This window comes from Anopheles marshallii, chromosome 3 (assembly GCF_943734725.1).
Source record: "Anopheles marshallii chromosome 3, idAnoMarsDA_429_01, whole genome shotgun sequence".
NCBI lineage: Eukaryota > Metazoa > Arthropoda > Insecta > Diptera > Culicidae > Anopheles > Anopheles marshallii.
Window position 1 is genome coordinate 42,005,270 of NC_071327.1, and position 26,223 is coordinate 42,031,492.

The 26,223-nt window shown below is 40.0% G+C and overlaps 3 protein-coding genes across 3 annotated transcripts; 2 read left to right on the top strand and 1 right to left on the bottom strand.

The window, feature by feature from the left end:
* Positions 1-1,095: 1,095 nt before the first annotated feature.
* LOC128714327 (mucin-12) lies at positions 1,096-7,973 on the top strand. Its single transcript, XM_053809203.1, has 5 exons — positions 1,096-6,382; positions 6,522-6,840; positions 6,906-7,101; positions 7,173-7,616; positions 7,833-7,973. Exons 1-5 carry the CDS (start codon positions 1,096-1,098, stop codon positions 7,971-7,973), a joined length of 6,387 nt encoding a protein of 2,128 aa, XP_053665178.1.
* Positions 7,974-11,169: 3,196 nt separating this feature from the next.
* Positions 11,170-14,849, bottom strand: LOC128711408 (uncharacterized). Its single transcript, XM_053806279.1, has 8 exons — positions 14,820-14,849; positions 14,251-14,760; positions 13,932-14,176; positions 12,018-13,773; positions 11,844-11,926; positions 11,561-11,778; positions 11,285-11,487; positions 11,170-11,211 (listed from the first exon to the last, which is right to left on the bottom strand). Exons 1-8 carry the CDS (start codon positions 14,847-14,849, stop codon positions 11,170-11,172), a joined length of 3,087 nt encoding a protein of 1,028 aa, XP_053662254.1.
* A 3,746-nt stretch (positions 14,850-18,595) lies between these two features.
* On the top strand, positions 18,596-19,954 carry LOC128714173 (uncharacterized). The gene is made up of 4 exons (XM_053809049.1): positions 18,596-18,697; positions 18,804-18,920; positions 19,057-19,547; positions 19,642-19,954. Exons 1-4 carry the CDS (start codon positions 18,596-18,598, stop codon positions 19,952-19,954), a joined length of 1,023 nt encoding a protein of 340 aa, XP_053665024.1.
* Positions 19,955-26,223: the final 6,269 nt, after the last annotated feature.

The window sequence follows — 26,223 nt, forward strand, 5'->3', positions numbered from 1 at the left end:
GTCTAGCGACGCTTTTCAAACATGGAGCCTCCAGTCATGACGAACGCAGTCCATGCTTGCGTTGATGATGATGATGCCCACCGGAATGATCATCGCAGCAGAATCATCTTTTTCCAGGATCCGTGTTGGATTGTCCTCGGCCTCGATATTCGTCAATAATGTCGATATAGCCTTCCTGCGGTTGGTGCTGGTTCCTGCAGCGGAGCTCTCTTCTGTACCACCTGGAAATGCAGTTATGATACATGTTTAATAGAAATTATTACTTTCTCTACAGTTACAGCTAATGTATGTGATAAGTACTTACTTGTTGGTGCATATTCGTTGTACAATCTATGTTCAGTACATAAATTCTTTGATAAATTTTTCACAATCTGCAACTACTTGGCACGAACGTAGAGTCACCACTGACGCCAAACAACGCAAGGTACACAACCACACAAGGCAAAGATACGATGACGAGCTGGGTGACACACACGCTCGCGGACACGCACATATCTACACAAGGGTAGCATAGGCTGCATCGGTTTGACAGCTCGCCTATTCGTACAATCCGACAGGGATCTTAAGCCCCCGATGGTAAACACAAACTGCGATCCTATGTCACAAAAGCCAATACCCAGAAAAGGGGGACAGCAATATGGTGTTAGAGGGAGATGTCACAAGAAATAGTACCACTTTGCCATTAGGGAATCCATATGAAATCCGTATGTAATTGGAAACGTTTTCATGTTTGGTTGCAGAATAAAATAGATAAGTGAAATAATAGCTACCCAGTACAAAAGTGTGGAACAATTGTACATTTAGCAAAGTCGTGCGATATTAGAATTTATCCTACATCCTTAGGCAACTGTAGTGTGTTACAACATACATTGAATTACATATAGCAATACAAGTGCGATCAAACGTTCAGAAAACGTTCAGAAACTCTATCGTTACGAAAGTTCTATAATTATAATCGAATTTTGATTGTAAGGTTTGTATTCATCCGAGGCAAGGTAAAATAGAATGTGCTATGTAATATTAATAGATTCTGAAATTTACAGTTTTGTATCGGACCTATTCGGCATACCCGTTATAAGTGCTGAGAAAGGAAAAATGGGCAAAAATTTGGCAATGGCGAGAAAACTATCCACGAAAACCTACAACGCAACGGATAACACGTACGAATCAAGCTCGGTCAGTGATTCAGATGAGAGCAATGCAAGCTTATTAGAAAGAAGCTACCTTTTGAGCAACAAATTTATGCTACCTAAAGATCTCTGCGAAAATGGAAACATTTTTAATGATTTTTTTTCCCGTACTCTGTGGAATACGCTGCCTCCAGCTACCCAACATAAGTTGGCAAAGTTACTGCCAGTTGCCAAAGATGATATGCCGTCGGCGACGAAAGTGGTGCATGATTTGCTGTCGCACGAGTTGCACCGCTTCGGTAAAGAACCGATGGATGATTTCCGCTACAAGCTAGCAAACGGAAACTTCCGTGTGGATGTTGCCAAATTGCAGCACAATTTAGTGAAATTAACGAAGAAAGATCGGCGAATGGTCGAACTGCAGCGAATGTCTCGTTTGGCACCAAACGTTATGCTATCCCGTGAAGCTGTCTTGTATAGTGAGCTGCATTCAAGTGATGTACGTGCTTTACCTTCCACTGGCCGAGTGACGGACAGTTATAACCATCGTCGGCAGTGGGATTATGATTCACCCGTTTCTTCCACAATACAAAAATGTCAATCAGCTGCAAAAAAGCGATATTTAAGTGAAATTATTAACATATGCGATGAAATCGGTATGCCAATGACACTGTCTGATGAAGAAGATTGCATGCATGCTTTACCAACTGGAACAGTACGTAAACAACGACGGATGGTAGGTAGTGGCTCGCAGTCTAGCGAACAATCAAACTTTCAACTCCGTCCCGGCCTGTCAGGCAGTTCCAATGGCTGCACAGCTGGAAACACATTTGATGGCACCATATTCAACGCACCAAAGCTGTTTGTTGTTACTGAGGAACATTACAGAAAATTAATGTTACAACATAGAAAACGCAAACTGGAAGAACCCGATCATCCTGAGCTGGACTTAGACAATATTAAACTAAAAGATGTCGTTAGTCGCACTCAAATAGCCGCTGGATATCGAAGAATATTGCCCCTCCCCAAGGTGTACATTTCGAACGCTATAAAGGATAATACGACAGCGTTAAAAGGGAAAGTAAAGTCGCAAAAATCTTTAAAAATACACCGATCTTCACTGGATCAAACCGATGCAAATAACACGTTCGATTGTTCTTATGGTGAATATAGTGTTGATAGAGCTAAAGTCAAATCGGAATCAACGGTTGCGATGAATGTGAAGGTTGAAGATGAACAACCATCAAGTGATTGTTTTGATTCAGATTTAAATGAGATACCCGTGTCGAGCATTGTTTCAACTAAACAGTACAGTCGCTCAGAAAAGAAAACCACGATGTCTTACAATGAACCAGCAACCAGACCAGATAGTAAGAAAAAATGGAATCCGACGGAAGAAACAAAACAGGAGGCTATTGAAACTCTTTTAACAACAGTTCCCGATACTCCGACGCAATCTACACAACCATCATCGAACGCATCGTTGCCTGATGCAATGGTAGAAAATGATGAATCAACCAAAGTAGAACAAAATGTTGTAAACTGTTTGTTCAGTAGTGGAACGCACGCCTGTTTCTTGGCGGTCGTCCGGGACCTGTTTTGTTCCAATCCCGATCATCGATCCACTTTACCGGAACTGCAACTAAAGTTGGATGCTTGGACGAAGAGTCCAGTTGCGGAGCGCAATTTTTGGTTTGAACAGTACCGAAATAATGGCGAATGGAATGAGACACTGCAGTCTGCCGTGCAATTTCTGGCTGGAGAATATCTGAACCAGCCGGAAGATTTCGTCCCGTATATAGAGCATAAAGTAGCTCTTAACATACTGCAATGGATTGGTGCATCTCGCGATGGCGACAGCCGGTTAGTACCGCTTTGTGCATATTGGCAAAGTAGAAAGCAAGAGATGGACAAACCCTCAGGTCTGCATACACTTACGACTAGCAACATCACAAGCACGAGTAATTCCATTGCAAATTACTCTTCTTTCACGCAAGTTGCTGCTTCGCCCAAAAGCAGAAGCAGATCAGTTGCTGGATCAAAACATGTACCCTTTTCTCCGTCTTATTCGTCCTCATCGTCCATGTCATCCGTGTCTTCGTTACAGGTTGCAGGAGATAATTCAGTATCGTTATTTAACGATTCTACCCTATCATCGCTTTCGATAAAGACTGCCACTGTGTCCGAGGATGACGGATCGATTAATGAACGTTCGACAGCAACACCACCACCACTGTTTTCAACAGACTGGATCGTTCGGAAAGCAACTGATGAGGAAATAAAAAGTTTTCGTGAGCAGGAAAAACGTCGTTACGAAAACCCGCATATGGCTTTCACTTATAAGCAACACTCTTACGATAGTGTGGTTGGACCCGTGAAGGGTATTTATACGCAAGCTCCAGGCATCTCGAAAGCTCGTGATCACAGTATGCTTGTTGCAAATCGTCCCAATTTCGTTACCATTCTTACCCTAGTGCGGGATGCCACTGCACGATTACCTAACGGTGAAGGTACACGGGCAGATATTTGTGAGTTGCTAAAATCCTCGCAATACATTTCCTCAACAGCAGCTGAAAATGTCTTGCAGACCATCGTCAGTGGTGCATTGGATCGAATGCACACAGAACGAGATCCTTGTGTGAAGTATGACGCCAAGCGTAAAATTTGGATCTATTTGCACCGAAACCGCACAAAACAGGAGTTTGAACGTTTGCACATGCAATACCAAGGATTCACTAAACATAAAAAATCCAATGTTAGGAAATCGTTAAGGCAAAGCAAAGAAACCATGTCAACATCCAACACGTCCAAACACGACTTGCTTAACGATAGTGGTACTTCTGTCGAAAGTTTTACTCTAAACAGTTCTACGATTGAGATGGACCAGGAAAGTTCAGCAATAATTGGCGATAGTGCAGCAGATTCAACTATTAGTACAGATACAACTATAACCATTACCGAGATACCAACAACCAGCATGACTGGTACGACTACGGGAAAATCGTCTACGTCTTTGTTAAAAAAACAGATGCTTCAGACTACACCATCCGATAACATAGCTGTACAACAACCACGTACAGACGACATTAATTCCATCAACAGCATGGCAAAGAGTGTAACAACGGATGTAAATACACCATGTCAAACAGATCAAACTAGACAACCTATATGTGTCGTAAAAAACCATCAGACAATACCTCTAGAGTCTAGTACAGATGTAATGTATAAATCTTCCGGAAAGTTGTGTGGTGCCGTCACTTTAATTTCTTCCGCTGGAAATAATGTACGCACGATTCAGATTCCTAAATCTTCATTAACTTTGGCGAACACACTAGTAACGTCCAACACTAGTACAGCGTTAGTTAACGAAACTTCAACATCTGACGATGTTTTATCACAAGATGCATTAGGAAACATTAATACAAAAACTGCAAAGAAAATTCTAGTATCAGCAATAGTGTCCTCCGCGAAATCAACTATTTCCCCATCCGCTGGTGCAAATACTAAATCTGTAGTCGATATTTCACGAATTTCCAACTCGAAACCCATACTGGTACAACCTATAGGAACTGCTGCATCTTCGCACACACCAGCCGCATGTTCCTTCGTTTCATCTCCAAAAGACGATATTAAAATTGGTTCATCCATCGGTGGTACGATCGTGTCCATCCGACAGGTAAACAGCACTTCGGGTATCAGTAGCGTTAGTCAAAAAAATCAAATATTGCCTTGTGGACAAACTACCACATTGCTATCCCCACAATCATCTGCACATGCGAAAGGTCCACAATTGTCCATCAACAATGCTTCGTTCGCCAGCTCTTCTGGAGGAAGTGCGCTGCCAAACATGAAGGGTGGCACGGTAATAACAGCTACAATAGGCAAACCGATCTACAGTTCCTCCGTTGGGCAATTGCCCTTAAAGCAAGCCACTAGTTCTGCTTCCATCGTTCAAACTAACCTCCCTGGCACGGTATTTTCGCAGAAAATGATGGTCAGTTCTGGCAGATCGGAAACACCATCCTCCGGAGAAAGTAGCCGCGTTCCTACAGTAGTAGCCATAAAATCAGCCAGCACATCGAATATGACATCCGCAACGACAGATGGTATCAATCGCATAGTAAAGCCTGCAACTAATCTGTTGAGCACAATCACAATTGCTAAAGGACAGCAGTCTGTGCTAACACCAGCTAAACAGAGACAAATAATTCAAAATGCAATTACAAAAAATCAGAAGCAGTCATTTACAGGCAATCAAATAGTTTCTCAAGCTGCTCTGCTCGCGGCGAGTGCATCATCCTTGACAAAGGTACAAATCGGCGATACAAAACAACAGTACAAAGCTAGCCCATCGTACCTAGTGGAAAATCAGACATCTGGTGTAGGGTTTAAAATTAATCAAAATCAACCCTCAAGCTCACCCATTAAAACATTATCTCCAAACATTGTTAAAATAACTCCAACACGCTCGAAACCTCAGACCTCCATAAGGCCTGTTACGAACATAAGTACAATTGTCGGTTCCGCAAATACCACTGTACTTCCGACGTCGAAACAAGCAGCATCCAGTGTGAAAATGATAAAAGTGAGCCCATCGACAATACTCACATCAACGGCGGTACATGGCATGGCTAATGCTGGTACTACAAGCACAGGTACTGCGGTAGCTGTGACTGTATCAAGTAATACTGGGACTATCACCTCGTCTACTGCTAAAAACGCAACTATGCGAGTACTTAAAACGGCTACAGGATCTACGACTGTAATCAAGACAGAAGTAACAAGGGGACCATCCGTGCAGCAACTATCACAAAGTAACGCTCACCACGGGTTAGAAACCTTACGGAAGGATCCATCTCCGCAGGTTAGTTCTAAATTGATAGTACACCCCAACATCAATACAGGACAACTGATTCCGCTGGAAAGCTTGTTGCAAAAACCTGGTATTGGAGGCACGGTAAACAATTCACCAGGGAGTGTGAATACAATTTTGAAGCTTACCGGTACCACCAAATCCGGACAACAGTTCATACAGTTCGGTACCAGTGCCAATCTCACCAATTCGTCAACTTCAAAACCTACCACAAATTTATCATCGGCCAGTAGTGGAGTTACCACTGTTGGGAGTGTAGCACATCAATACACAATTTTACCACAGACACGAAATATAATATCTGTCGCATCGACGTCGACAACAAATCGACCAACGAACCTTCCCTTAACCATTGTGTCATCGTCGTCAGAATCAAGTGGTAAGCGTTGATGACTTAACGTTAGTGCTAAATAAATGAATTAGACAAATTAGTCTAAACTTCGTTATCATAAGCATTTTAGATAAGTCGGTTAGAAATATTTGTTTAATTCGCACTACCGCTGTTTATCATTTTGCAGAAACTTTCCAGCCTGGAGGTTCCATTATTGTATCGAATAAAAAAGGAAACCTAAGCGAAGTAAATTCTTCTTCCGATTCGCCGACTGCCAAACTAATGCAACAGGGCACGAAAGTAAAACTACTAACTACGACCCCACACAATCCAAACTCGTTTGGTTCTGGCCCTGCTGTTTCTGCATCTCAGCAGCAAAGTTCGGGATGCAATGCTAAAACATCCGTGCCCTCCACGGTTAATGTTAGCGGAGAATTTTTGAATGCAAAAATTATAGGCGTTCGCAACATAACCGCGGCAAAACTGAAAGGGACTTCTTCATTAAGGTAAGCTTTCCTAGTAACGGTGTTTTTTTGGATTACAATTGTTAAAAGGTTTAACGTTTGAATAGCTTGATGAATGCTAATGCGTTGAATATAGCGCATATCGGAGGAAAACCTGTTCTAATTGCAAATAATACGACGGTCGGAACTAATCAAGGCATTACAGTCAGCGCTGCTAAATCCGGTCCATCTAGCGCCATGTTATTAACGGGAAATGCCAGCTGCAACGGTCTCGTATTGGGACAGCAAAATGCAAGCAGTGTAGTAAGTCATGCAAAAATGCAATTGGATACATCTATGAAAATCATACACCTGTTATGTCTCATTTGGAACAGCCCGTGCCTGGGACATCTTCAACGACCGGAAGAGAAATCATGCGCACAAACGTTGTCAGCGGTATACCTGGTCAAATTCAAACTGTTCTACTTCGTAACAATGTGGTGAAGGTTCAAACTATGCCGCCGAATACTACAACTAAATTGTCTCATCAACAATCTATTGTTTCTGGAACCGTTAGCAGCAGTGGAATTAACCCAGTTGCTACCACACTGATTGCTACGGCCGGTCGATGCACTACAGCCCAAATAAAATCCCAGCTTCAACAGCAGCAGCATCAAAAATCACAGAAAAAGCAGCAAACTATCAGCACGGGTGGAACTTCTGTCATTTTAACACCAAATATACCACCGAACCCCATGACCCTAGGGACAACAGTTGGTGAAGAAACGTTATCGAATTCATTCATTAAATTACAATCTTCAAATGCAGAGATAACAAACGTAAGTAATAACACATTTTAAACATAAAGATTACTTTCGTTTCTTATTACTCTCCGTCAGCGGATACCTGTTGACTTAAAATATTTGAATGTTTACTTAAAATATGGGTTTGAAGAGCATGGTCAAATTGAGAATTTATCTGAAACAAAACTTAGTTGGGTTGAACAAAAAACTGTTTTATTTATTTTCATTGTTGAACTATCTGTTTATTTATAGAATGCGGCTTCAGTGTCACAAACATCCAGGGTAGTTATTACGCAGCCAATTATAATACCATCAGATGTTCAGAAATCTGGCTCCCCGATAAATGTTAAACGACTTAAAGTTATACCCGTAAATAAACAACGGAACAAATAGGTTAATGATGAGTTTAAAAAAAACTCGCATCAATGCTACTGTGGTATGTAGGCACAAATATACATATGCATGTATGTACTTTCAAGTTATTCGAGTATAAAAAAATTAAATTAAATACGGGTACAATATTTTCCCAAGTTACAAACCGTTTTCAGCGTAAAACTAGTGTCAAAAACCTTGGAGTGCTCCTTGACGATAAGTTTAGCTTCCATGACCATTTTGAACATACAGCTGCTACGGATAACCAGCTTATTGGCCTGCTCAAAAAACTTGCACGCGACATCAACGATCCGGTCTCTGTAAAGATGCTATACTGTTCGCTAGTTCGCTCTGTAGTGGGATATACATCTGTGGTGTTGTGGCCTACAGCCGCGCGTCCCATGGCGTGTTTGGAGTCTATTCAGCGTAAATTCACCCGGTTTGCACTACGTTCCTGGAACGTCCAAGTAGACTATGACGGAACTGTAATGCGCAAAGATTATTTGTCGCTGGGCTGCTTGACTATCGAATTGACTCGTCGACGCTGCTCTTCAAACTAAATCTATACGTCCCAGCTAGAAGGCTCCGTGCTAGAACGTTACTTGGAGTAGAGGAAAGTCATGGTCGTTTCGGCTCCTCTGATCCGTTTTTTGTTAGTAATATTGTAAAACTAATCTTAAAAATGCTTCAAAGGGGTCACATGAGGCCCATTGAATTTAAAAAATAAAATAACAAATTTTATAAATTTGATAGTTTGTGTAATTTTGTTCGTAAAATTCAATTTATAGTATGTTATAAAGTTATAAATGCTATAAAGGGAACGTGTTGTAAAGGGAATTCGACTTACGCGAATTTCCCTGACACGCATTATTCGCGTTACTCGGATAATGACTGTACAAGTAAGTTGCAACAGTTAAAAAAACAATACTAGCATTTTAATTTAATAGTTTATACAGTTATAGATACAGTTATACAGTTTATAGATTATTCGCTGTTGCGAAACATGATATGTAATCGATGTGTATGGGGCGAGTCGGTAGTAGCCCGGTAGCAGCACTGATCTTTTATTATACAGTGTCAAAATCTGATCTGGACCAATCCCCCGTATCATGAACTGACTATCCGGCTCCATTTTCCACGTGAAGATACTCAAAGGAGAACTTACGCGTGGCGAAAAGAAAAAAACCCAATATTCAAAGAAATCTACTAGAATACTAGCAAAATTGCGAAACCTCTCTAATGGAGGTTATGACCCCAAAACCCAACACACAATGCTACAAACTTGTAGGCAAATTTGCATGTTTGACTGTCTGTAATAATGCTACAAATACTTCACCTCCAAAATGATCTATTTTTGATGAACTGTTGGTCAAACTTTTAAAACCACAAAATTCTGGACATCGATACCTGAAAAAAATCAACACATTTTTCTGTGTTCTCCTGGACCATGAAAAACGAATTTAAAGACATGTTTTGCAACCCAAAATTTCACCCAAAACTAGCTTATGTTTGCTTGCACCTACCAGAATCGTTGCACCTACTGGACATACTTGAACATACGGGCCGACTCGAACCTACTCGGGTCGCTTACGGATAGCTCCGAACCGCTAGGTTCGAGTCGACCCGCGCATGACTAATTGCCAGCTCACTGCGAGCAGCGTTATCTCGCTATACGATTTACAATTCTACGCAATACATGTTCACACGCATAACAAATCATTTTTACATTTTACGTAGACGGCCGCATAAAATGTATACAATATAAAAACGTGTATTGCGACCGATTTGGCCCAAACAAATAGACACAAACGACATTGAATTCCTGAGACATAACGTGGAACGGATTAGAGGAAACAAGTACGGAATACCCCTACGTCAAGTAGTGTTCTAGCACAGAGCGACCTCACGGAGACGTACCGGATGAGTCCACAGAGAGGAGAGGAGAGCAGAGCAGAATCGATCCGATAGCTAAAGAGTCCAGCACTAATTAATCTTTGCGTGTTACAATTGCTAGTCTAGATTTAAAACCTTTTAGGATGTTTTTTACGCATATGATTCCCAGTTATCTATACAACTACACTTGTACCACCAATAAAACGAATAATAGAGATATCCAACACCAACAAAGAAGGGTGACATATATTTACGCCAATAAATCAATTTCGATACATTTTTTATTAAATATATTTTGGAATTGTACATGAAAGGACAAAGTTTAGGTATTTATATAACACTCTCTGTTTTGTTTGTGTTATATGAATTAATGTTATTATTATATTATCCAAAAACAATTCCTTAACAATCATCTCAGCATGTAACACGTACTTTTAATAGCAGTGTTTTTATTAATAATATTTAAACTACCAAAGACTCTCACGAGAGCTTGATTGCTTTAACATTTTCAAAATTATTTTTATTACATTCTGCATTTTTGATATATTTATATAAGATGGATGCAAGAATATGTTACGCTACACCTTGCGCAACTTAGTTTCGATCGTTTTATACCATTTAGCATGGATATAAAAGGCCACTACCTTCATACCTATAGAGAATTTACAATTCGAATCGCAATGTTTCACATCTCCTTCTTATTGGTTGATTTTAACGTCTGCATTCCGTTGTTAAATTAATTTAGTTTAGTAACCCAAATAGGTTAGTCTATACGTGGATTTTACCTTTGCCCAACACGCAGGAAGTAAACTGATGCACTGACCATTTCATACGGTAAATGTCAAGGATGATGTCGTGATCGTATCGAAAGCCTGACTGTCTAACCAATTGTCACTGTGCGGCGCCGAAGGGGTTCTGTAGACACTTCGGTGAATCGTGCAGTTCTCTGGAAGTAATGAGACTTCCCGCTTGAGCAGATGTCCTTTGTGGGATGTGGGTTCTCTATGAAGATAATCTCCTCTGACAACCTGGTGGGCGACCCGATCAGACAGTGGCTAGCCTTCCACGTGACAGGGCCATCTTTAATATCCCTGCATCTTGGACCGTTTTTCCATAACAAAAACTCTAGCAAATCAGTTACGGTAAGTATAACTTAAAACAGGTCGATACGCAAAAAAGAAGAACATCCCTTATTTGGAACCGTGAATTGAGGGTAGAGTCATGCTGTCATGCAATGATCCCAAGACTAATATTGAGATGGTGAGACACGCATTGTGAATTGAACTGTGAAGCCTTGCATTGGCAAACAATATTATTCATTACCCTAATTGTCATCGGCGTACGATGGAGCAAGCCGAGGATATAGCTAGAACAATCATTGAAGCAAAAATTAATAAAACCGCCAGTTCTATCACACTGAAGTAAAAATAAACACTTACCCCAAGTAAATTTCTTGGAACATAACCTTCCTTGTCTAAGGTATTGCGTGCCCACCACCATTCACGTTCGGCTTCGTCGCCTTTCCGGATGATAGTGAGCTTATCGTTCACAAAAAAGCTTAATTCATCAGGCTGTTGAGATTCGTACGCGAAGACGGCATGCACTTCTCCATTATTCAATATGCCCAATTTTTCTTGTATACCTGTGCAAAAATAACAATAATTAAAAATATATGCAATAAATAAAATAATAAAGATAGAAATTTGTCAACGTACTGTAAAGATATTCAGAACATCCGTCGAATCCTTCTTCGTCTTCCTCACACTTCTCGGCAGGTGTTTCATGATCAGATAATGTTGCTGCGAACAAACAGGCACCAGACTCGACAAGAAATTTGACCATCGGTAAATTGTTGCAACTAGCGGCACAGTGTAATGGTGTCCAGCCGTCAGAATCCTGTGCATTGACGTCGCATCCAAAATTTACCAGGAATCTGTTGTAATAAATTAGTTATAGTAATTTTATAGCAACACGTAAAAACTCTATTTTATCACTTACTTTACTATCTCAAAGTGACCCGCACATATAGCATTATGCAGCGCAGTGATTCCTTCATCATTGGCCGCACTTGGATTAGTGACCTGCAAGCAACGATGGTTTATTAAAATTAATACAAATTTATAACTATATATAAAACGATATGATTGATTCTGGTTGCTTATTTGAACTTACTTGCATAGCAGTTTTCTCTACCAATTCTAATTCACCTTCCAAACTGGCATCCAACAGAAGTGCCAACGGATCAAAGCTTACACGGCGCGACAACTTATGTTTGCTTCCTTCACCAACAATTGATCCTCCAGTACTATTCATAGCTCCTATACTGCCAGCTTTACTCTGACTGTCAGGAGTTATCGCAATGAAATTACGCTTCCGTCTAGTAACTTCATTATCAGTGTTCGCTGTACCGTCACCGCTATTGAAACTTCCACTTTTTAACTTTTTTAAACGTTCTATTGGATGATCTCTCCCTGTCATGGTCTCACTAACGTCTGAAGCGAATTTCTTGTCCTGCAAACCTTCATTTTCGTAATTACCATAATGTGTAGCTTCATTCCCATCGCCAGCAGCAGCTACCTCTTTTCGTTTATTTGTTACCTGTTGCTGCTGTGTACCGGAAGTAGATGGCATTTTATTTAGTCCCGTAGAAACAGCAGTTCCGCTGCCGAGATTAAACGAACCGGTAAAATTTTTTAGCCTCGGTTGCTCCAAAAATGGATGTTTCCTGATTGTCAAGGGTTTAGCTTTGATGGGAAGTTTATCATTTGCTGTCGATTGTTTACTAATTGTTGCCTGCAGCCCCAAATCCGGAATATCGAATGATGTAGAGGATGAAGAGTCATGCTGGTTGTTTGTTAAACCTCCATCAATAGCAGCATTAGTTTCGTTACTATTCTCATCGTTTGCATTGCTATTTCCCGAAACACTCGCTGTACCTGAATTCCCAAAACATGGTGGTTTGCTAGGTTTCGGCGGTAGTGCCGGCCGACTGTTGTTATTTGGGCTTGTAGGAATTGATGCTTGTTGAGCTTCGTTCATTGCCACACCACCACTGTCAATTCCTAATGGAACCTTACGTGTTACACTAGTTATTTTCGCACTTGTGGTTTCATTTACGAAGGTCGAAAAGCCAGCCACAGACGTGACAGGCTTCATAGCAAGCGTCGGTGCTACGCTGTTTATTGGTTTCCTGGGAGGTACCACCAAGTTTCCCAATGGAATGTTGTGCAGAAAGTTGTGGCTAGCTTTCGGTTGGCTGGAATTGTTTTGTTGTTGTTTCTCTTGATTATGTCCATATGCCTTTGTAAGTGTAATATTATTATCCCTTGCCTGTTCATTATCGTTAGCTGCGCTAGCAACAGTATCTAATTCGCCCTCACCAGGCGGTGTATTGTTGTAGAATTCAAACATTCCTTTCTCGCTATCGTAACTTGATACCGTATTAGAATTATTTTTTATCTCAAAATCATTTGCAATCAAATGTTGTTGCGTGTCAGGATAGTTTGATTTTAAAGTCGTAGAATTATCCTCCGTTGCCATTTCGGAACCTGTAACAGTCCCGACGCTTTCTACGTAACGAGAACGGTACTGTTGTTGCTGTTGTTGCTGCCGAACGGCTAATTTCTTTTCATCACTTTCCGGTGCTAGCAGCATAGCCTCATCGCCACCCATCAACATCGCATGTTTTTCATGGTCCCACTGATAACTTTGAAGTTGCTGCTGATGTTGCATAGAGTCAGTGGCACCGGAAATTGGTTGCTGCATTTTCTCATTCGTGTTCACCAACGGAGACGGAGATGACGAAGGATTTGATCCATTTCCAAACGATGCTGATTTGACAGGAACATGATTAAACGGTTCCACTGCAACTACATTGCCACGGCTCAAAGTTCGTGAATGCGAAGGAATTATGTGTGTCGACGAAGACCTACGAATAGAAAGGGGAAGTTATGAATATGTCTTAAAAATGATTCCTTTAGAAAGGCATAACAACGTTGATTGCATGAGCTTAACATGAGCCTGATTACATGGTGTGGGCCTATGAATGTATAAATGTCTCTATATACAATTTGTAACAACAATTACCTCGCATGCAACGGATGGTTAATGTTGGACGGTATTGTTTTGCTATGAATTTGTCCAGATCCCGGGCTATTATTTGATGCATTTAGTTTGTAATTCTGCACATTGAGTATTCTTTTCTTATTAATACGGCTTTGCAATTCCACGATACGTTTGTCCACTGAGTGTAGTTCTATCTGGCGCTGCTGCAAAGCTTCCCTCTGCATATTCAAGCGAGCATTCTGTTGCATTGACAACTGATTGCGATACTGTAAGGCAGATGAATACACTGTGTATATCGAACACTTAGCTACATATGGTTCGTGGAATACAACAAACTTACAACAAGTTCCAGACGCAACTTTTCCAGCTCCTTGCCCGCAGGTGACCCATTGTTATTTAGAGCATTTGCATTCAAATTGTATGAAATGCCATTTGTACCGACACCTCTGCGATCACGTCGAAGCTCTTCCAATTGGCGTGTCAGTGCTTCTACCTTAGCCACAGCTAATGTAAGCTCCTTTTCTTTCTCACTAAATAATGCTCTTATCGAGTCTAGATCATTACCCAGTGTGACATTATAGGTTTTCTGCAAATCCACTTGACCACGCAAGGCTCGGAGGCGCCGCAGTTTAGATTCCTGGGCTTCTACGCGTTCGCGTAGTCGACGAAGGCGTTCTGCTTCGGCTATCGAAACAACATTACGAGTTTCATGGGATTTTAGAAACCGTAAACGTTGTTCCTTTGCTGCCAACATCTGGTGTTGTGTATCTATTTGTTGCTGTTGTCTCATTGCCATTGAACGTAGTTCTGCAGCACTCGGTCGATCAGCTCCTCGGTCGTGCAGCTGAAACTAGGACAACACAGAAATGAATTTCCTCCTTGCTTGTAGCCTTGACTATGCACACATACATTATCTTCACTAAAACTCGGTTGCTTCATTCCATGATATACATTCAACAATCGACGCAAACGTTGACTATTTCTCTGATAAACGATGCTCTATACTGTATTGAAAATCAAACGAATCCGAAAAATATTTCAAGTGATGGATACACTTTGCAAAACAAGGATGGAGTATAACGTGACCCACAAAGAGTTAATTATTGAATCACCGATTAAACTTTAGTCGAACACACTGAAACTGCTGGGTGCTAATTTTGACGACGAAAACACATCGTTGTAACAACACTACATACCGATTGTTAGCCAAATGTATCGCACTTTTCAAACATAAGAAAATTTCACAAATATTGAGGTGCTTTAGCAAACGTAGTAATAAAAGCCAATGTAGCAGCATTTACACCCCACATTTTGAATGGCGAGACAATATTAATGTATTGTTCCGTACACTGACTGACACTGACCAAATCGATAATTACTTTGCAAGCTTGTGTTGTTTCCTCGGAATAATGTAGTAAATTCACTGTATTAATAACAATATTTTATAATCGATGACGACTGCACGCCATTTTGTATGTATTTCACATTGACTTTGACTGGTATCGTATCCAGCTTGAAGTCACCCAAAACAAATTGACACATGACTTCGTGACATGTCTTGCTTTGACAGTAGGGGTGCAATGCAATCGCGAGTAAGGTTTATATATAGTTATGAATTCCATTGCAAAAAAAATCGAGAATAACAACGATGAACTATTTTCGACTCATTTAGATATTTCTTCGTTTTCTATTTCTTGAAATTCTGAAACAACTTCAATAAGACAATTCAATAATTCTTTTATCAACTGAATCTACAACCATTCATCTTGAAGGTAAGGGTGGTTAAGTTAAATTATACATAGCTGAAAAATCATGCTAAGGCAGGTCTTGATAACAATCAGAATCACTCCGATCGAGATTTGAACCCATATCAGGTATAGTGAAACCATCTCTATTTAGACCGATTCCCAACGTAAATACCATATTGCATATCTAAATGTATGTAGAAAAGTCATGTACAAAAAGCTATTTGTTGAACACCATGTTGGATTAAATTTGACAATTACAAACATATGACTATTTACAAACGTTACCCCAAACCAGCAAAGGAAACCCCTGTTCAGTGAGGATGTTGAAAGAGCCACAGTTTTAGGTTGAATTTTTGGGATATTCAAAAACCTTCATCACGTAAAATCCCCTGAAAAAAGCAGCTGTTTATCTACCACGATAGCAACCGGTGTAAATGAATCAAACGATTGATAAAGTACCCGAACATTGCTGCAATTCCGTTTTAAATTTACACTGACGTTTGAAATGTGTAGGGCCTCGTGCGACGTTGGGAATTTCCATATTTTCACTCTAAACAAGTATAATAACTTCGATAACCTTTTCACGCCTCAACAACCTAAACATTCAGCTACAGCATTGAGCCGTTTTCGCCAAGAAACCGCTATTAATCGTTCTCCTAACATCTATTCCTTCTATTAAGATAACCGGTTCTGATTAAACATTATAAATGTGATAAATACAGAAAAAGAACGGCTGTATGGCCTATGCAGACCATTGTTCGGCAATGGTTTGCCTTTATCGTATTCCAACGTAAGTTGAATACAACAATTCATCAATGCTTTAATATTGGAAAAATAGAAACAATGCTTATTCCACTGCAATGAAGGGGTGTAATTTTTTAATGCTAAAATGAAGCATTGGTCCTTGTGTTACATGGCCACGATGCTTTGAGGATATGGTTCCAGCGAGGGAGATGTTCAAGAAGGACAGCAAAAAAATTGCAGTAATATACATATTGCGCCTGCGCAATAGGAACGTGCAACCCGTTTTCCAGTCGAGATGACGGTGACAGGGAAACGACATAATAGGTTCACCGTCGCATAAAATAAAAGAACCTGGTCAAAGCATAACGAATGCCGTTTAAAGGTCCTCGCAGTTTCGCTAGGTTATCGGCGTGTTGGTGTTGCGGTCACCTTTTTGTGTACTTCAGGCAAAATTCTGAGTTTCTCTCTACCTGTGTGTTAGGCGTGCCCTAGGACATTCTGCTGGATGCATGAATTCCTTGTGCAAATGGTTACCGTTCCTAACTTGGGATTGCTGTTGAATATTGAAGTAGCTTACAAGTAAAGCTAAATGTGGGCTTCGTCTGGGCGAAATGGGCTACGGCCTTTCTTTTGATTAAAAGAAAAACGCTACATAGCAAATTGGTATTAGGCTACACCTTCTCTGCAGGACAGTTAAGTCTATAATACAAATCATAGGAGTGAAAGCTAACATAAAAGTGATTTGCGGAAGTGCAAGTGCGTGTGATTTTTCCTGTTTCAATCGCAAGTTGAGGTCGAGGGGTTATGCCTTGCGTGTTTTCCTAGCTACTGGATATCACGAGTAACATACATACATTGCGTTTCATGTACGGTATAATTGACGGTTGTTCGATGCAAATATCCGCTTCGTTTTTCTATGAGCTGGACTATGTGTTAACTGTGATTGGGGTATAAAAATTTCAACGATTTGTTGGATAGTCTACAGTATCGGTGTTCTGGCCTCAACAAAGCGTTTTAAACATCGTTGAACAATAGACTCTCCGGACTCTGTTGCGAATAGGTAAGTAAAAGAAGGAGAAACATTTAATTAAACTGTAGCAAAACAAATGTTTCATTATTCGGTCGTCCAGAAATTAGAATATTTTATTTATTATTCTTGTGCTGAATAACAATTACAGGGTTTCATTTTGCAAAACACAGTATTTCAGGCTTTTGTTGTGTATCCAATTTAATTATTGAGTAATAAATAGGCAACTTTATACAAAATAACTGTTAATTATGTACATACATAATGAAGGATATTCAAGGATTTTATTTTTATTATGTTGCTTGATTTACATTTTGTTGTTGTTGATATTATATGTATTATTATTTTTTGCTTTAAAAATGGCAGCAGCTGGTTTAATCATATACGTTAAAACATATTTATATTTAATATTCGAAATTTGTATTGTTATTATTGATTTAATGGAATAGCATATAAAGGACGATGTGTTGCGTTTAGTGTGACCTACGTCATTTAAAACGCGATGATGTCATTTTATTGCAGAGAATCATAGCTTGTCATGAAAGCGTTCAATGAAAAGTGCAAATTGAACAAAAAAGGTATTTTTTTGCTAGTAAAGCACGTAAAATAAATGCTGCAAATTGGTGTAGTAAACTGCGTGGTTGATATACACTATGTGGTTGATGTTCCAGCTTTTACATTTTATTTTACTTACGTTAACATTTCAAATATTATTATTGGCATTGTAATTTGAATTCGAGCGATGCACAGTCAATATTCGAGCTATGCGGTTCTCGACTTACACGGATGTTAAAAATTTACAATTCACGGAGTTTTCCTTGCAGAATTCAGTTTTTTGCAAATTGCAAATTTCAAAAATACGCTACATTTCATCATTATAAAATAATAATTTCCATAACATTTTATTGCAATTCTTGAAACAAACGTATAAATAACAATTTTGAATGTGCTTCGCAACGTAGCAATAAGTATTCGCTCTCTTAATACAACATATAAACGATATTTTAGAGGAAACTCGAGATACGCAGATTTCTGTGGAACCTATTAACCGCGTATCTCGGGTATCGACTGTACAATACACGGAAATCTTCACACAATTAACTAATTTTGTATTCTTTACATTTTACAGACATACATTGAAACCGAACCACAACAGCTAATGAAGGATGGACATCGTACCAGAAGGAAACAATTTCGTGATCGTTAATGAAAGCGAACTACCAGCAATGATGGAAGAGCTGGAAAAATATTTTCCTCATTCTTTAAAAGTATGCCTTTCGTTACCATTCAATAGGAAATCCAAAGGAAGTAATTCCTAGAAATAGATTAAACAGTTTTCAAAAAATCTGTTGGCCTTTCTACATTACGTTACAGTTCCATCAAACTATTAAAACGTACCTGAATGATAGAGTGTGGCGATTTCAATTTTATAGAGCAAAGACTTGGCCTGAAGATCCCGTTTGTTTGCATTTCCCAGGCTGCACATACACGGTATTTATGCTATGTTAAATAGACTATTTAAATTTATTTTAACAAATGCATATTAAACAATAGACATTCATTGACTGTTACTAATTGAAATATTACTCCTACAACGATTCATCTTCTTTTTTACACATTTTTCTAGCCGGATAATAGAACAAACGAAAGCGTAGGTATTTTTTGTCCGCCAGACAAACTAGAGCGAATGGATCTGATAAAAGAGGAGGACATTCTTTTTGAATGGCATAGTCCACTGTACATGAACTTTACCCATGTAGGCATCATGTTCAAGATGGAAGAGATTTATCGGGAGAAAGTGAATGGAAAGCTAGATGGGCATATCTACGGGGACATTTACGTGCATGAATGTCCAGCTGAATTAGATTTACCGTTGGAACCGTTAGCAGCGAATGAAGTGATCATGAAACCGTTGTGTATCGACGATGTCAAGGATATTCACGATTTGTACCCAGCAGGTGATATCGAAAGCCTTGAGCTATTTGAAAAATTAGTCCGCCAACTTCCGGGGTTCGGCGTATTCAATCAATTGGACAACGAGCTAGCTGCTTGGAGTTTGCAGTCCTACTACGGTGGAATGTTTTCCATGCAAACAAAGCCTAAATTCAGAAGAAAAGGGTAAGTGTCTGATAATTGCATAAAAATAATGTTCTTACTACGGACAAATAATTAATCATCTTACTTTGGTCCATATATTGACATTCCATTATAGATACGGTATTCAACTTGCACAATCTCTGACAAAGTTGGTAATCCAACGGGGATACATACCGTTTGTTGTCATAAGGCCCGAAAATGATGCTTCCCGTGGACTTTATATGAAACTGGGTTTTCGAAAAGCTTTCGAGAGTGTACGTGGCACATTTGTGCCATTTGCTGAAGCAAACCATTCTCAATTTGGTTTGCCAACCGTCGTACAAAGTGGAATATCCACTGATGATATATCTCGAAACCCACATTGCACAATAGAATCGTCTGAAGTAACAAACGGTATCCTCGAGGACAAAGAAAAAAATATATGCTGAATTTTATTGAACGTTATCAAACACGGAAAAAGGCACGTGCAGATTATATTGATAAAGTGATCTTCGAAAACGTTTTAAAGTAAAATAAAAACCAGGTTCCATATTTATCATTATATCGAAAACATCCTGCAACCCACAAGGATTAACCGCTAAAGCAGCATTAGCAGATGCGGCGACAGCAGTAGCGGCGGCAGCAACAGTATAAGCAGTAACAGCAGCAGCCGCGGCAGCAGCAGCAGCAGCAACAGCAGCAGCAGCAACAGCGGCAGCAGCAGCGGCAATAGCAGTAGCAGTAAACGCAGCAATAACAGCCGCAACTACAGCAACAGCAGCAGTAATAATTATTCTAATAATGGGTTTCTGCTGCTGATTTGCTGGCATAAAGCCGCACTCGCAACAGCCTATGCAGTCACAAATAATAGATAGTTTTCTTATATAAATTTCGAACCAATATATAACTTTGCTTTACCTTAAAAAAGTGATAAATGTTTGATAAACTTTACTGAAATTGAAAGATAATAATAATTGCAACATGTGCATGCAAGAGACATAATAAAAATAAAAACTATCGATTTTCTGCTTGCGCGATGTTTGTGATGTATTGCCGTTCTGGGCAGCCGTTTGTTAACCGCCGGAGCGTATGCAATGATAAAATCACGACCTATCGTTCGTTATGTCAATCCTTAAAAAATGAAAGCATTCTTTATTTAAATGATACAAATTAGGCTACTTGGGTCCACTCTTTTGTTCACCTGAGTTCATTTTTCACTCATTTTGATTCATCCTTGACCTTTTTTTATTATTATTTGTTTATTCACCCAATTTCAAACGTCACACGAAAGCGCACTTTTCGGTAGCGCGGCGGGTGCCCTTCCCAACCTGCAAAAGACAGCCGGACGGGCTACATTGTCAATTTACACTACGAAGTCCAAGAGTGCACGTGCTTTTAACGTATTCCTACTCCATTATGGACAAACATTATATCTGAAATGGCTTTAAGAAGATGTTTCTTTATTTTACAACCACGTTTCATTAGCGTTACGTTTTATTTATTATGTAAATTGACAATGTTAGCTCGTCCGGCTGTCTTTTGCATGCTGAGTGGACATATGTCATATATTACAAACGTTTTACATTTTGCAAATTTAAAGTACTTCTATCCTATCCTAATCGTCCACGTAAGTAATCCGTTAGTTTTAAATGTACATGTGCTTGTACGACTGGCTGCTCATTAAATCATTAAATGTTTTACACATCGTGATCAATGGAACAATGCAAGTGTAGTTTCTGTTCGTGAATGGAATTTTTAATAACTCCCTAGTACTAAGCGTCCGTTCCATAAATTAAGTCCCTCTAACAAGTATGGGACGTCAATATCATTAGCAAGGAGTTTTGCTACAAACGTTGATTGGAATATTGTCGTCTGTGATATATTGGCTGTAAACCTAGCAGTGAGCAATGGTTGAGGTAACTTATATGATTAGTGGGACAAAACGACGGACAATTACGAAGTGCTAGCCTAGTAAACCTGCGCAGAACAGACTCTAGTCTGTAAGTTCAAACTGTAGAATGGGGCGTTCAGGCTGCAGAATTAAATTCCAATGTTGAGCATATTAGCGTGGTGTAAACTGCCTTTAAGCTCATTGAGTCGCTAAAGTCTTGCATTTCTGATTATGAAGCCTAACTTTCGATTTGTTTTATCTATCACAGTTTTGTAGTGCTAAGTGTAAGTAAGTTTTTAGTAAGTGCACAGTCAAGGATGATTCCAAAGTTACGAATTTCAGTTTTTCGTGTCAGTTCATGGTTGTTAAGAATGTAGTCATATACTAACGGGTACTTTTTACGGTTAAAACTAACAATGCTATATTTATTGTCACACAGCTTTAATATATTTGACGCACACCAATTGGAGAACAACATAAGTTTTTGATACATGTTATGACTGTCGTTTAAATTATTAACCACACTATAGATCTTTATGTCGTCAGCATATGAAGGCATGGGTTGATCAGGCATAACAAATTGCACGTCATTTACGAATAGAAGGAGCAGTAAAGGCCCCAGATTACTGCCTTGAGGTACGTCGGATGAGTTGTAGAATTCTTCTGACGTAATGCTATATATTTTCACTCGATATATGGGCTGCGATAAATATGACAAAAACCAATCTAGAACCTCAGCTGATATACCTATGCGTGCGAGTTTTTCCAACGGTAATGAATGGTTTATGCAATCGCAAGCTGCTTTAAAATCGGTGTACACTGTATCCATCCGACCACGAGAGTTCATAGCTTCGATACACTCCGATGCCAATCACAGAAGATTCGTATACATAGAACACTTCGGAACAACACCATGTTGATTCACAGATACACATTTTTTGGCACGAGGGCAGTAACGCATAATTAACAAAGTTTTCAAACACTTTAGCACCTGAGTAAAGAGATCATATTGCTCTGTAATTGTTTACATCACTTCTAGAAGTTTGCATGAGAGCTGAGCCGAGCCAAAGTACAATATTGCCAACAAAAGTTATACGCGTTTTCCGCGGTACCGCGGCGGCCACGGCCCGTGTGGAGGCGACCTATCGATAAATCACAAAACGACCAGTCAGTGTTTTGGAATATTTCTGATATTTGTATAAAGCTAGTTTTGGAAAAGTCATACGCATAGCATTGCATTAATGGGGAAATTTTTAGCATGATTATTCGCAGTCAGATTTAGCAGGATATTAAAACATGTATGATGAACGTTTGGGTTCATTAGATATTCAATTGCACGGTTTATAGAGAATCCACTATTTAATATGACTTCATTTCCGTACACTAGATCTAATAGTTTTCCAGCGTGCTTGGTGCAGAGTGGTTAGGGTGATTGTTGAGCTGTTCTAAACCCTTGAAGTTAAACTCGACCAAAAGTGTAGTACACGGAAGTGAAATTTTTGAACGCGAGTATTTCACTACGGCGTATACGGATACAGTTGCTGTCCAGTGCAAGGATGGTCGTTTGCTCCAACTATGAGAGAGCAGGAGCTATTACTGACCCGCACCAATAAGTACTCCGTGCTTTGCTTCATTTTGTCCATTTTGAAATATTGTTTTTTTCATTAGGTCTGCTCATTCAAGTCACATGTAATTATATACAGTCGATACGCGAGATGCGTGGTTACACAGAATCCGCGAATCTCGAATATCCGCGTACGTTACGAAGCACATTCAAAGTTGATGTTAATAGGTTTATTTCAAGAATTGCAATAAAATGTTATGGAGATTATTTTTTTATAATGATGAAATGTTACGTTTTTTTGAAATTTTCAATTTAAAAATTGAATTTATTTATTTATTTATTTATTACATGATGACGGCGTTTGCCGTATTATCAACAAAGTGTTGAGTTTATACAATCTTTCAAATTTTACAAGGCATTTCCTCCTTGCGAATTGCCTTATCCCGAGCATACTCGGTTGGTCGGTTGGTTGTTGGTGTATGGTGGATGTTGGTTTTGTGTCGTTTTGGGTTTTGTACTATTGTTGTTTTTCTTTTTGTTTGTCCTATTGTTTTGTGTGATGGTCTAGGTCCGGTGATGTTATTGTGGTTATTGTTGTGATTGTGGAGCTATTGCTTGTGGTGTGGCTCATATGCTATGGCGTCGGTCTTTACGGGAACAACCTCCTGTGTTCGACATTTTCCGACGGGACTGGACATTTTTCGACGGGCCATGACGTCTAGTCTGCCTCTCTTTTGCGGCCTTGGTGTTGTCCTCAAAGGCGACTGTTTCCTCAACGGTTTAAAAATGGCACTACAAAAAAACATTAATTCACAAGGACAACGACAACGAATAACAAAGGATGGGGAGCGAAAGGATACACGGGGAAATAAGGATGGGATTCATAGGATAAGACCGTTGTCCCTGGCGAAGCGAAAGATCAGCCTCATGTATTTCATGTCCCTACCAGCCAAAACATCTCGAATCGGTGTATCCGGGATTCTACCGCTGGATTCGACTGCTCCTATCAAGGTTTCGAATTCCACGCAGTACCATAAAAGATGGTCCAAATCATGGAATCCGACCCCACAGCCACACACTTTTGTATCTGCCAAATTGATACGCTGTAGATGTGCATCCAATGCGAAATGATTCGACATGAGTCGGGACATCAATTGAATGAACGCACGATCTACAGGGAGCCCACCGAACCAAGGCCACAGGGACACTTGCGGAGAGACCGAAAAAAGGAATCGCCGGAGTTCATCCGCCTCCCACATGCTCTGCCAACAAGACAGGAAAAGTTGCTGTGGAGTGCGTAAGAACTCATGGAAAGAGATGGATCGGTCGTAAAAAACGCCTTCTCTGACGACTGTTTTGGCCAGTGAATCTGCCTTCTCATTGCCGGGAATTCCACAGTGAGAAGGGACCCAGATTAGCGATATTTTGAACGCCTTGTTAAACATTGAGCCGAGCAATTCAACAATTTTTACTACGAAATAGTCTTGGCTCTTAACAGCCCTTGGAGTTTTCAGTGCTTCAATAGCACTAAGGCTATCTGTAAATATGAAGTACTGATCCGGGGGACTCGCTGCTATTAACAATAGTGCGTAAAAAATTGCGGCAAGCTCCGCCTTGAACATGGAACATGGCTGCCTCAGTTTGAAGAAGGCTTCGGTGTTCTCACTATACACACCGAAGCCAATGCCCTCCTCAGAGGATGATCCATCAGTGTAATACTGGTTCATTTTGTCAATACGGCCGTACCTGTTCACAAAAATGCCCGGTACGACTCTCGGACGAAGATCAAGAGGAATGATCTTGATCTCCTCACGCAACGAGGAGTCTGTACTAACAATGAAACTGTAGCACTCAGGAAGGGCAGCACGGTTTACTGCTTGTGGGGCGCTAGGAATGACTTGTAGAGCAACAAAACCATTATAAATTTTAATGATTTTGCTTTTAGAACCTGTCTCTATAAGCGCTTTAAAATTGTCTATGATCAAGGGATTTGATACTGAAGAACGAACTAGAAGGCGAAGCGATAGCATTTCAAAACGTAATCTCAGCGGCATCACTCCGGTCATCACTTCTAGGGACATGTTATGAGTAGATTTCATGCTCCCTAGTGCGATTCTAAGACTACGATACTGTAATCTCTCCAACTTAAGGAGCTGCGTATTGAATGCCCAATGGAAGCATATGCTTCCATATTCCAATACGGAGAGTACCGTAGACTTATACAGACGCAGGACATCTGATGGGTGTGCGCCCCACCAAAACCCTGAGACTGTCCTTAGAATTTTTTTTCTTATTGAACATTTTTTGATCAGCTGGGTGATATGCATGCTCCAGTTTAGCCTGGAATTGAACAAAACACCAAGGTATCGAAAATTGTCGGTGATTGATAACTTTTCCCCATATAAAAAGACATCAATGTTAGGTTCATATAGTCCTTTCTCCCTGTTTTTTCGGTGTCGCTAAAATGAGAAAAGACTACCATTTCTGTTTTCGATGGAGAGAACTTGATACCAAGGTTATCGGACCACTCGGCGAGGTTATCAAGAGTGGTTTGTAAAGCCTGTTGTATTTCGACGGCGTCCTTGCTAGCGACTGAAATGACGCTGTCGTCTGCCAATTGTCTAATACTGCAGTTGGGTGCTAGACAAGAATCTATTTCACTCACATAAAAATTTTATATCAGGGGGCTCAGACAGGACCCTTGTGCAAGTCCATGGTAGCTGGTTCGTTTCAATTGAACGTGACCATTGTTAAAATTCATAGCTTTTTCCGACAAAAGATTGAATAAGAAATAATTCATTGTAGGTCCCAGCCCGTCGGTTTGCAGTTTTTGGCTCAGTTCGTGCAGAGAAACTGAGTCAAGCGCCCCCTGTATATCTAGAAAAATAGACCCCATGTTTTGCTTGCAAGCACGAGCAAGTTGATAGTGCTTGACAATAAATGACAAATTGCTTGACAAATAGTGACAACTTTCACTTCTCTCCATTCTTGCGGGACGATGTTGAGTTCCAACATATTGTTAAAGATTCTCAACAGTCGTTTCTTGCCCATGTCTGGTAGGTTTTGAAGCAGTTTGCTACTAACCTGATCCAGACCTGGGGTCGAATTTTTGCATGAATGAAGAGCCAGGGAGAGCTCCACCATGGTGAATGGTAAGTCCAAAATTGGGTTACTACCAGGCGCATCTTGAGCGAAGTTTTGCGCTGGAACGAAATCGGGGCAAAACTTGTGAGCAAACTCGTTAAGCCATTCGCCGGAAAAAA